General features: G+C 43.7%; 2 protein-coding genes across 16 annotated transcripts in view; both read left to right on the forward strand.

Moving 5' to 3' along the window:
- Window positions 1–10,984, forward strand: part of LOC121917114 (RNA-binding protein Musashi homolog 2-like) — a 911,933-nt gene that overhangs the window by 347,789 nt on the left and 553,160 nt on the right. The window lies entirely within an intron of this gene.
- NF1 (neurofibromin 1) overlaps window positions 1–10,984 on the forward strand; it is a 353,409-nt gene that overhangs the window by 333,020 nt on the left and 9,405 nt on the right. For all 5 annotated transcript variants that reach the window (XM_042442781.1, XM_042442784.1, XM_042442782.1 and 2 more), the window contains 9 exons: window positions 938–1,069; window positions 3,576–3,711; window positions 4,619–4,776; window positions 5,239–5,361; window positions 5,692–5,819; window positions 6,668–6,768; window positions 8,250–8,392; window positions 9,121–9,167; window positions 10,744–10,960. In XM_042442781.1, the coding sequence (XP_042298715.1) occupies window positions 938–1,069; window positions 3,576–3,711; window positions 4,619–4,776; window positions 5,239–5,361; window positions 5,692–5,819; window positions 6,668–6,768; window positions 8,250–8,392; window positions 9,121–9,167; window positions 10,744–10,960 (1,185 nt within the window). The remainder of the gene's footprint in view (window positions 1–937; window positions 1,070–3,575; window positions 3,712–4,618; window positions 4,777–5,238; window positions 5,362–5,691; window positions 5,820–6,667; window positions 6,769–8,249; window positions 8,393–9,120; window positions 9,168–10,743; window positions 10,961–10,984) is intronic.

Genomic DNA, 10,984 nt, shown 5'->3' on the forward strand with positions numbered 1-10,984 from the left:
AAACCTCCATTGCACAAATCTAGCCAAGATATCTGCATGATAGGTTCGCCATAGAGTCGGAAATGACTTGAAGGCACACACATGAAGAATACAGGATCCCCACTGGGAGCTCTACAGCCAAGGAATTCAAGATAAAAATATTCCTTTTCTTCCTATGACATGTAAGTGTAAGGGAAAGAGCAAGGGAGCCAAACAACAACAATCCTCCTATGATGGTCTTACGGAGAGAAGAAGCTGAGGAGAGACAGATCAAGGAGAAAATTAAAAAAGGAAATCAGAGCAGGGGAGTCTGTTGGGCATGAAATAGATGGGCTGAAAGGAACTTTGGGGACTGGAGCTCATTGCTTGGCACTCATAACGGTTTGGGTCATTTTTGTGCGGGGAGGAGATAGTTTCAGTTAGTTATATATGACTGTGCCTAATATATAGGATAAAGAAATAATTCTTCATTATCATGAAACTCTCAAGTGATTGTCAGTTTGCTTCTCCTCATCCGTTGCTGAGAGCACTAGAAGGTGGAGGTGAAGGACCATATTCTTGAACGCCCCACTGTCTTTGCAAGTGGAGAGCTAGCACAGCAGGGATCCTGATCCTGTTGCTTCTTTAGTTAGAAGGAGGGTTTATATTGTGGAACAGTCAAAAGTAGTAATCTCGATGGTCTTGCCCATTCCTGACGTGATTTATCAGCAAAACGAAGATCAAGAAAACGTGTTGGCTGCTTTTTGGCAATTGAATTCTTCCTTCCAGTCTATAGAGGCGCCTTTTATCAGCTTATAGCTCTGTAAACATTTCAGTCCCTGTTTACAGTGCTGTCCCCGTTCTCATGAAAGGCTCTGCAATGTATTTCATGTCCTTGCAATCTGTAAATCCTTTTCAAAGTGTGATCTTCGTTTCCTTTCGTATAACGGTCTGCTTAATGCAATATTTATTTCTTCAGGCTACCGGCATCCCTCTGCAACCATTGCAGCAAGGACCATACGGATTCTGCACACGCTCCTCGCTCTGGTTAACAAACACAGGAACTGTGACAAGTTTGAGGTGAATACCCAGAGTGTGGCTTACCTTGCAGGTAAAAAACCCCAAATCTCTTTGGCTTGTATCCAATCCAGGCTTCTTGGTGTATCGGCTTTGAACCTCTCTGTTGTGTAACAAAATGTGGGCTGTGAAAGGAGAGCGCCGGTGTGATGTAGTGATGCCAGTGCTAAGTTATGGGAAGACAAGGACTCAAAGCAGCTACAGAGTTCATTGTTAGTGACATACATACACATACTTTATATATACTCATGTATAAGCCTAGAAATTTTAGGCAAAAAATTGACCCCAAAAACCTAAGTCGACTTATCAATAAAATATTATACATTACCTCTTATTAAAAAGGGAACCATCCCCTGGTGAAAGGCAAGAATCACACTGTTCTGGAAGCACTGGCCTCCCCTCATCTCTCCTCCATTCGAAAACAGTTATGCTTGCCATACTTTTGTATATATTTTTTTGCATTGTTTCACTTTGCTTCATCATTTAGATCCATTGTTGCAAGTCCCTAGGTTTTGCTCTCGACTTATCCAAGGGACATATCAAAATCCATAATTTTGCCCCCAAAACCTGCCTTCAACTTATACATGAGGTCAACTTATAGTCAAATATATACAGTAATTGAATTCCTTGCATTCAGTCCTGTTAGTGACACACACACAATACTTTTTTGAACCAGACACAGGGGACTATACTCTACGCAAGCTATTGCTGCTTGGGACAGGGGAAGGCAACTGAGATGTTGAAGATGTGGCTGCTCTGGTCTCTTAAGGGAAGGAAAAGGATGCAGTCCTGCATCTGTCACTGCATCTTCATTTCTTTCTCATTGGAGCTGAGGCCAGTTGCTTCTAAAGTCTGGATCACTATCATGCTTTTAAAAAACATTTAGGGGTAGCAAATTCATCCAACAATGGCCCTATACAGACAGGCCAAAATAAAGCTGCTTTGAGTCTCTTTAGAGGTATGGTGTTTCAATGATGTATGCATCCTAAGACTCCAGTCCTTAGGACTGGAGCGTGGCTTTGGTCCGGCTTCTGGATTCTTAGGATGCATGTATCATTTAAACAGCATACCTCCAAAGTAACTTGAAGCAGCTTTATTTTGGCCTGTCTGTCTCAGGCCAATGATACCTTTATTGGGCCAAGCAAAATCCTCCTTTTGGCCATGTGGTCAAGGAAATGTTATGTCCATTTGCAATTCAAAGGAGATGTTTCCTTGGAATCCAGCACATTTCCTTCCTTTGTAAAGTCACAGGCTCCTGTGTAGGTAGAGGACACTGAATTTCTCAAGAAGTCTCCATGTTTTGCATCAGGAAAACATTAAGTGGTGTGCAAAGCATGCCAGTCAGTGCCAATATTAGAAAAAAATGCTTTACTTTTGTTGGAGGCAGAAGCCTCAGACGGCAAGGTCCCAATGCACTGGCTCTTTCCATAGGATTCCCCTGTAACGGCTAAAATGTGGTACAGTGGTACCCCGGGATACGAATTGATCGCGTTACGAAATTTCCAGGATACGAAAAAGTTCCATTGGAAAAAACTGTTCCGGGATACGAAGGTTTTTTCGGGTTACGAATTTTTTTTCGGCGCGAAATTCAAACGCGCGGCTTGCCAGCGCTAACGTAAAGCCCTTTTCGGCTTGCGAAATGCATCGGGTTACGAACGCCGCGGCGGAACGAATTAATTTCGTAACCCGAGGCACCACTGTATCTTGAAATCCAAAAACACATCTGGGGGAAAGGTGCCAGCTTGCAGATAGCCCTCCCTACCATCTGAATTAAGACCAGAAACAGAAAATGCAGGCCTAGGACTAACATCTTCAATTTCTTTCTCCTGTTTGCCTGGTGAAGAAGCCAGTGCAACTTCGAAAGCTTGCAAGATGTAATTGGGCATTTTGGTTGGCCTGAGAAAGGGATCGTTATTTGGATGTTATTGGTTTGATCATGTTTTTAGTTATTCTCATTTGGACCTCATAGGGAGATTCCACATTTTCCACCTCCTCCACAGCACTGAAAAGATAACTAACCTAGGTACTGTTATAGTAATAGCTCCAAGTTATGCCTAACTTGAGTGAGCGGGAGCTTGCTGGCCAGTTTTCTATCCAATATTGATGGCACTGAAGTCTCTGCACAAGGCTTTATTCTATTTAGCAGCAGCAAGGTTGCTGCCGCATGAGCCAGCTCCTCTGCTGAACTTTGCAGTCATTAGCAGTTATGCAAAGTAAGCACATTTGACTGCCTTGTGCTTATGTGGCACTATTGGTTTTGCTCCAGGGGAGAGAGCCAGATGTCATGCAAGGCAATGAAGTCCAACTTTCAGACCACCCGAAACCCTTCTCAACTTGTTTCATCCCAGCTTTGCAGTTCTGGTCTCTCTTTGAGGCCTTCAGGACTGAAATCATTTATTTTGTTAAAGGCAGCAACTAAGTAGCTTAGCATCTAGTCTCTGGGCTTTCACTGTAACATGAATAAATGCAGTCTTGCTTGCCAGATTTCTGTTGTGATGTATTCACGTTATGCACCTGTTTGCACCTTTTTGTCCGTTCAGCTTTACTAACTGTGTCCGAAGAGGTCCGAAGTCGATGCAGCCTCAAGCATCGGAAGTCTCTCCTGCTGACCGATATTTCGATGGAGAATGTCCCCATGGAGACATACCCCATACATCACAGTGACACCAGCTGTAGGTCAGTGTCTCTTTTAACATTTTGCTAGAGGAGGTGGCCAGTTTTACATAACTCAGGCCTGTTACAGACTGCCAAAATAAAGCTGCTTGGGGTCTCTTTGGAGGTATGCTGTTTAAATGATGCATGCATCCTAAGAATCCGAAAGCTGCACCAAAGCTGCACTCCAGTGCTTAAGAATGGAGTGTGGCTTTGGTGCGACCTCTAGACTCTTAGGACCCATGCATCATTTAAACAGCATATCTCCAAAGAGACCTGAAGCAGCTTTATTTTGGCAGTCTGTAACAGGCCTCATTCTCACAGGGTGGTTCTTTTAACTTGGGTCCAAAGCACCCTGCAGAAATAATCCAGTTCGGGGCTGCTTTAGGTGCCTTGGCTCAATGCTAGGAGATTCTGGGAACTGTAGCTCATTGTGGCACAAGAGGTCTCTGACAGACAAGGCTAAATGTGTCACAAATACTATAGTTCCCTAGCGTTGAACTAGGGCATTTAAAGCGATTCCAGACTGGATTATTTCTGCAGTGTGTTTTGGACCTTAGATCCTGCATCGAGTTGCTATTGTTTTGATGGACTGTTGAGAACAAGGAACTCAGAAGAAAGTGGTTGTATGTTGCTGGATGATGAAGCTACAGGGGTGCAATCCAGAAGCAGAGGGGAAAGTGGGAGTAGATTTCAACCAAGCCCCTCACATTTAACCTTTTGTAATCTGGGAATAAGGCTATGATAAAGAGAAGGTCATGGTGTATGGCAGAGAACACCCTGAGAGAGTGTCAAAAACAGTCTGCATTTGAAGGAAAGAGAATGAATGGTGCTTGCCTGCCTTGATGTGCTGTTGTCGTAAGAGGTGATATAGATGGTTGCACATGTTTGTTTGTTTTTTAAACTTAGATTGGCTTCTCATTTCTTCCAGGACACTAAGGGAAAACCAGCCGTGGTCTTCTCCCAAAAGCTCTGACAGACACCTGGCTGCCAACTATCCAACGGTGGGCCAGATCAGTCCACGCACACGGAAGTCCATGAGTCTGGATATGGGGCAGCCTTCTCAAGCCAACACTAAAAAACTACTAGGTGAGTGGGAAGTATCACCCAACTCTTACTGCCATGCAGGGACTCCCTTTACTAAGAGTTCCTGCATGGCAGGGGTTAAACTGGATGGCCCTTGTGGTCTCTTCCAACTCTATGATTCTGTGATTCTATCTGTGAAGGTTGGAGAAGGGGAGCAAAGGTCTCAGGGTGGGCCCTCAGTGAAGAAGGCTGATGTGCAGACATGCCCTAGCAATTCCCACAAGTGACAGTTTTGCATTATGGGGGTGGGTCAGTGCGGTGTCTTTAAAAACCCTGCATGTGCCACAGTGAAAGAAAGGAAATCTGTGCTGATCTTCTTTCCAGTGTGCTTGGTGTGTGCTTTTCAGCCACAATCATGTGGCCATAATCTTTGTTCAGGTAGGAAACAAACAGGGATATGCGTGCGCAGAGGTTTGTTGGTTTCATTTTCATTGATTCTCACAGATTTTGCTTCTGTTTAAACAGGTACAAGGAAGAGCTTTGACCACTTGATATCGGACACGAAAGCGCCGAAAAGGCAAGAAATGGAATCGGGGACCACCACGCCGCCCAAAATGAGGAGAGTAGCAGAAAATGATTATGAAATGGGTAATAATCCAGGCTCATTGACCTGGTTACTAGTTGTGTATATTGTGATTTAGAGAAAGGATTATGATGCGGGGAGGGCTGGGGGTCAGTCTTAATCTCCAACCAAATTATGGGACTGATTATTTGGCTGAGGCTAAATGGTTTCTCTATGGTTGAAATCTGAACCCAAGCCCTCCAGGATACTTCATCAGCATTCTCTCTCATGATCTATGCTCCCTTTCTCACTGGAGATCACAGTCTGTTTTGCAACCAATGCAAGCAGTTTTCTTTTGGTTGCATAATAACTAGACTTTCCCCCCCTCTATTAAATATTTTCCTTCCTTCTTGCAGAAACGCAAAGGATATCGCCCCAGCAACATCCCCACCTCCGGAAAGTATCGGTATCTGAATCCAACGTTCTCCTGGATGAGGAAGTCCTCACGGATCCCAAAATCCAAGCCTTGCTGCTGACTGTCCTTGTATGCATCCTTTTTTTGTCTTGAGTCTGTATTTCGGTTGTCCATTTCTGGCAAGAAAGCTAGGGCTTCCTGGTTTTGATTTCATCAAGGAAAGTAACATTTTACAAATCTTGATTTCGGTGGGTGTTGAGAAAAGGAAGCACCAGCAAGTTTGGACCAAGGCCCTCAGTTGCTTGAATTGTTTAAAAACAAGATTTTACATATACACTTGTCCTTCCATATTCGCTGGTTCACTCTGTGTTCTCCTTGCTTAAAGATACCTTTTTTAGGCCTTATCCTAAAATAACTTAGAGATGTTCCACTAAAAAGTGATCGATTGCCATGTTACAGTAGCACTTTAACAAACAGGAGATTTAACTGTAGCATATATTTTCATAAACTAGAACCCACTTCGTCAACTGGAGCCACAGTAAATCTCTTAGTGTCTGAGATGCCACCAGATTGGGTTTGCTGGAACTGTGAAACCGGGGGCTGCATCTGCACTGCAGAATTAATGCAGTTGGACACCACTGTTGCTCAGTGCTGTGGAGTTCTGGGATTTATAGTTTTGTGAGCTATTTAGCCTTCTCTCAGAGGTGCCACAACAAACTACAAATCTCAGGATCCCATAGGATGTAGACATGAGAGAAAGTGACATCAAATGCATTAATTTTGCAATGTGGCATCAGCCTTCATTTTCTAGTCTTTCAACTGAACTGAGATAGATGGAAAGAGAGATATGTGGTCTGATCACTCACTAGCCTTTCTTTTCATGCCTCGCTTTTGTCAGCGAAATGCAGTTGTTAAAATACAACGGCACACCACTAGTTACTTCTTTTCTCCCCATCCATTTTTGTTTTTTGGAACAGGCAACTCTAGTGAAATATACTTCGGATGAGTTTGACCAGCGAATCCTGTACGAATATTTGGCAGAAGCCAGCGTTGTGTTTCCAAAGGTCTTTCCTGTTGTGTAAGTGTTGGTCCTTTCGTAACAAGGTTGCTTCCTTCAAAACATGCTTCTGTAAGGACCAGCCTCTGAGTCTGTCTTCACCTGCTGCAGTGATTGAGAAGTACACTCGAAATACTGCAGAGATGTAAAAAGGTAAAGAAGGAACGCAGCAAATGTGTTGGGAAACACAGGCGACACACAACAAGCACTTGCTTGTGGCTTGGCAGGAACAGACCACATTCGATGCCAGGTAGCCCATTTTAGCTGCAGAGGAGCGGATAAAGCCAAATCTTCAGCTAAAACCAACCTAGGATTTGTGAACCATTTTTCTGGATTGCTGTTTGGTCTCGAAACTAAATCCAGCATGATATCTGTGGACGTTGCTCCCTAGGTCAAAATATGGGATCTTAATAGAGGAGGAAGTGTAAACTTCAGTAGAAAAGGATTTATATTCAGCCAATCGCTACTAGGAAGCCAGTGGCAAAATGGCTAAAAGTGAATTCCTTACGAAGTTTTTAACTCAAAGCCGATGCATGTTACAGAGACCGGTTCCACTTGACATGTTCCATAAGCACATAGGGCCTTAGAGTTGCATAGCTAGCCGTACACTATAGTTTTGTGGGTTTTTGAGGCTATATGGCCATGTTCTGGAAGAGTTTGTTCCTGACGTTTCGCCAGCAGCTGTGGCTGGCATCTTCAGAGAATGCTGGCATGGAAGTCAGAAGGGTATATATATGTGTGTGTACTGTGTGACCCTGGGTAGGGAAGAGTGATCTCTATGTTAATCTGTGTAATGTTCTGTTGTTGATGGCAAGACCTCAGGGTGGGAGGATATGCAGAGAGGGTCACACAGTAGATATGGACAGGTTGCTTACCTGTAACGGTATTTCTTCGAGTGGTCATCTGCGAATACATACAAATGGGTTTCACTGCGCCTGCGCAGTGCTGCTCGGTCACACAGTAGATATATACCCAATTCTCTTCCATGCCAGCTTTCTCTGAAGATACCAGCCACAGATGCTGGTGAAACGTCAGGAATAAACTCTTCTAGAACATGGCCACAGAGGCCAAAATACCCACAAAAAACTATGGATGTTGTCCATTAAAGCCTTCGACTTCACATTAGCCATACATTTCTCGTGAATAGTAGACTAGGTGCTCAGCTGTAGTTACAGATCACTGGAGCTGTTTTTCCTGAAGTGTTCAAAGTACTTGGTTACTTTGGGTTTAACTGGCATGGCTCCCTTGCTTTGAAGGATTCTGGCAACTATAGTTTGGCAAGATGCTGAAAATTCCCTATTAATTGTCCCTTTACCCTCCTCCGAAATGCTGTTCCCTCGCCAAAGAGAATGACCATCCAGATCCGTTTGTATGTAGTCCACCTACTCACTCTAGACATTTCTATTATTGGCTTGTTGGCTACATAAGCTTTACGCTCTGTTGGCTCACTGTAGTAAAAACAGGCAATGAACTGATGACCGAGCTGTGCTTTCCTTGTCTAGGCACAATTTATTGGACTTCAAGATAAACACCCTGTTGTCGCAGTGTCAGGATCCAAATTTATTGAATCCAATCCATGGCATCGTTCAGAGCGTGGTTTACCATGAAGAATCGCCGCCCCAGTACCAAACATCTTACCTGCAAAGTATGTATCTTGCCGCTTCGTCGGAAAGGGTGGGGAGAGGTTGGCTTCTCTGTAGAGTAAATGTCGATGTTTTGACCACACACCCTCGAGTATGTTATTGTTAGTAAAACATCAATGTCATTGTCATCAATGATAATAATAATAATAATGGTAATAATATACCACTGATCCCCCCCCCAAAAAAAATTAGGTCTCAGATTGGCTCACAATTTAAAAGAACAATACAATTAAATTCAAGATACAGCTGTGTTAGCCTGGAAAATCAGTATGCAAAAGGATCTTGTAGCACCTTTGAAAGAAGTTGGTAGCTTGCGTTTTCGTCGACTTCAGCTATTTCTTCGGAGGCATCTGACAAAGTCATCTGAAGTCTACAAAAGCTCAAGCTATTAACTTCTTCCTTTCGGTACAATTAAAAACATACATGTACAATCGTTAAAATACAGTGGCTCACCACTAGTTACTGATGTTGTCACTTCTTTCCCCGCCAACCATCCAAAAGATAGGTTAGACTGCCTATTTGAAGGACTCCATGATTTCCATCCCTGTTGAAAGGGATACGCCTTCGATACACACAAGTTTTCATAAGATGCTGCAGTCATCACATGACAAACAAGGCTTGTGTGGAATCCGCAAGGAAAAACTTGCAAATCGTGTTCACATTTTTGTTGGAGCGTTGCACTGTATTCTTAACAAATTCTCTTTTTGTCCTTGTGGTTTGTCGGCTATAGGCTTTGGATTCAACGGTTTATGGAGGTTTGCGGGACCATTTTCTAAGGTGAGACCCGTGGTGTTTCAATAACCATTTTAACTTCTAGTAGAGTTCAGGCTTTATTTGCTCTCGGACCCATTTATTTGTCTTTTTGGAAGTCCATGGCATCCGTAGAACTCTCCTTCAGAACCCCATCTCAGATGAGTTTATTTTCTTCCTATCCGCTTGCTTCACCATCCACCTTTCACAGTGGTACACAGAAACCAGAAACACTATGACATGGACAACCCTGACTTAAGTATTCAGTGATATAGCTTTACACATAAGGCTCTTATCTGGTTCTTTCCATAGCTGCCCTTGCAAATCTTAGTCGTCTTCCACGGATCTTGATGTTCTTTCTTTAAAACAAATGCTTACCATAGCTGCAGAAGTTCATGTCACAGAATCTCCAAGCTGAACGAAGGGGCCATCTGTTCCAGCTTCTCCTCTCACTGATTCTCACACTTGCTCTGCACAGTTTAGTCTGGGCACATCACAGCTTTCACATGTTTTAAAGTGCTTGCAGAGCACTTGCTCCAGTGCGCCAAACCAAGGTTAACAAGGGTTACTACCTAGTGTTCCCTGGGCCTGTGACTAGTCCTTTTTGCTTTGTCTCACCTGTTCATGGTTTCCCCATGGCTCGTTCCTTGGCAGAAAACACACATCAAGCAGGGCATAACACCAAAGCTCCACTCTTTACAGAGTCCTGTCCTTGGCAGCCCCGAAAACTGCTGAATGGTCAAGCCACCTCGAAGTGTGATCTGTGGATCAATTTCACATCAGCCTCTGTCACATTACATTAGAAGGTGACCTGTTGTCAGTGTGGCCTTAGTTGGACATAACCTGTGTCTTTGGATCAGCGTAAAACGCCTTCTTGATTATTACTATTATTGTAGAAATGTTGCATTTAGCAATTTGGAATCACTTAGTCTGCATGTGCCTTTTGCAGGATTGCCACAGCTAAACAGGAGTGGTCTCTGTTGTTGTTGTTGTTGTTATATTTTATCATGTCCTTCTTCCAAGGCTGGGACTCGGGGCAGCTCACAACAAATCTCTTTAGAGAAAAATAACCCCAAAAGGAGGGTTAAGATACCTGCAGTGACCACATGCGGAACATGGAAGTCAACATACATTTTTCATATTTCACTGAACCCCTCCAAGTGTGAAGATTTAGGTTGTTTGTGATATGAGAAATTATCACGTTGCCAAAACTCCAGACCTTGGGAACCAGGCAGCTCCCATGCATTTTCCGTGTACAACTCTCTGAAAGTGTGGGCTCCGTGAGGAGTGCCTGATCCTTCCTTCACTTTGGTAGTTTGAAGTAAGCTGGCCAGTGGTTGCCAAATGCAATGGACATGTAGCTCTTCCATAAGAGAAATCCAGTCTTGTGCCCTAGGTCACAGGCTCTTAAGCTTTGCTCCCCCAAATGATTTGGATTTCGTCTTTCAGGAGCACCAGCCTCCATGGCCAGAAGGTGAGAGATTCTGGGAGCTGAGGTCCAAGATAGCTGGAGAAAGCAGGATTGAGCAACAACTGTGTTTGTTTTTAATGAGATCCATTGGCTAAAAACTGATGGGCTAATTTGTTTCTCATTTTTTCCTAGCAAACACAAATCCCAGACTACGCTGAGCTCATAGTGAAGTTCCTGGATGCCTTGATCGACACCTACTTACCTGGGATTGATGAGGAAACCAGTGAAGAATCCCTGCTGACCCCAACCTCTCCTTACCCTCCTGCAGTCCAGAGTCAGCTTAGTATTACTGCGAACCTGAACCTCTCTAATTCCATGACCTCCCTTGCGACTTCCCAGCATTCCCCAGGTCAGTTTGGTGTATTTATTTCAT

Source organism: Sceloporus undulatus, chromosome 11, assembly GCF_019175285.1.
Source record: "Sceloporus undulatus isolate JIND9_A2432 ecotype Alabama chromosome 11, SceUnd_v1.1, whole genome shotgun sequence".
Lineage (NCBI taxonomy): Eukaryota > Metazoa > Chordata > Lepidosauria > Squamata > Phrynosomatidae > Sceloporus > Sceloporus undulatus.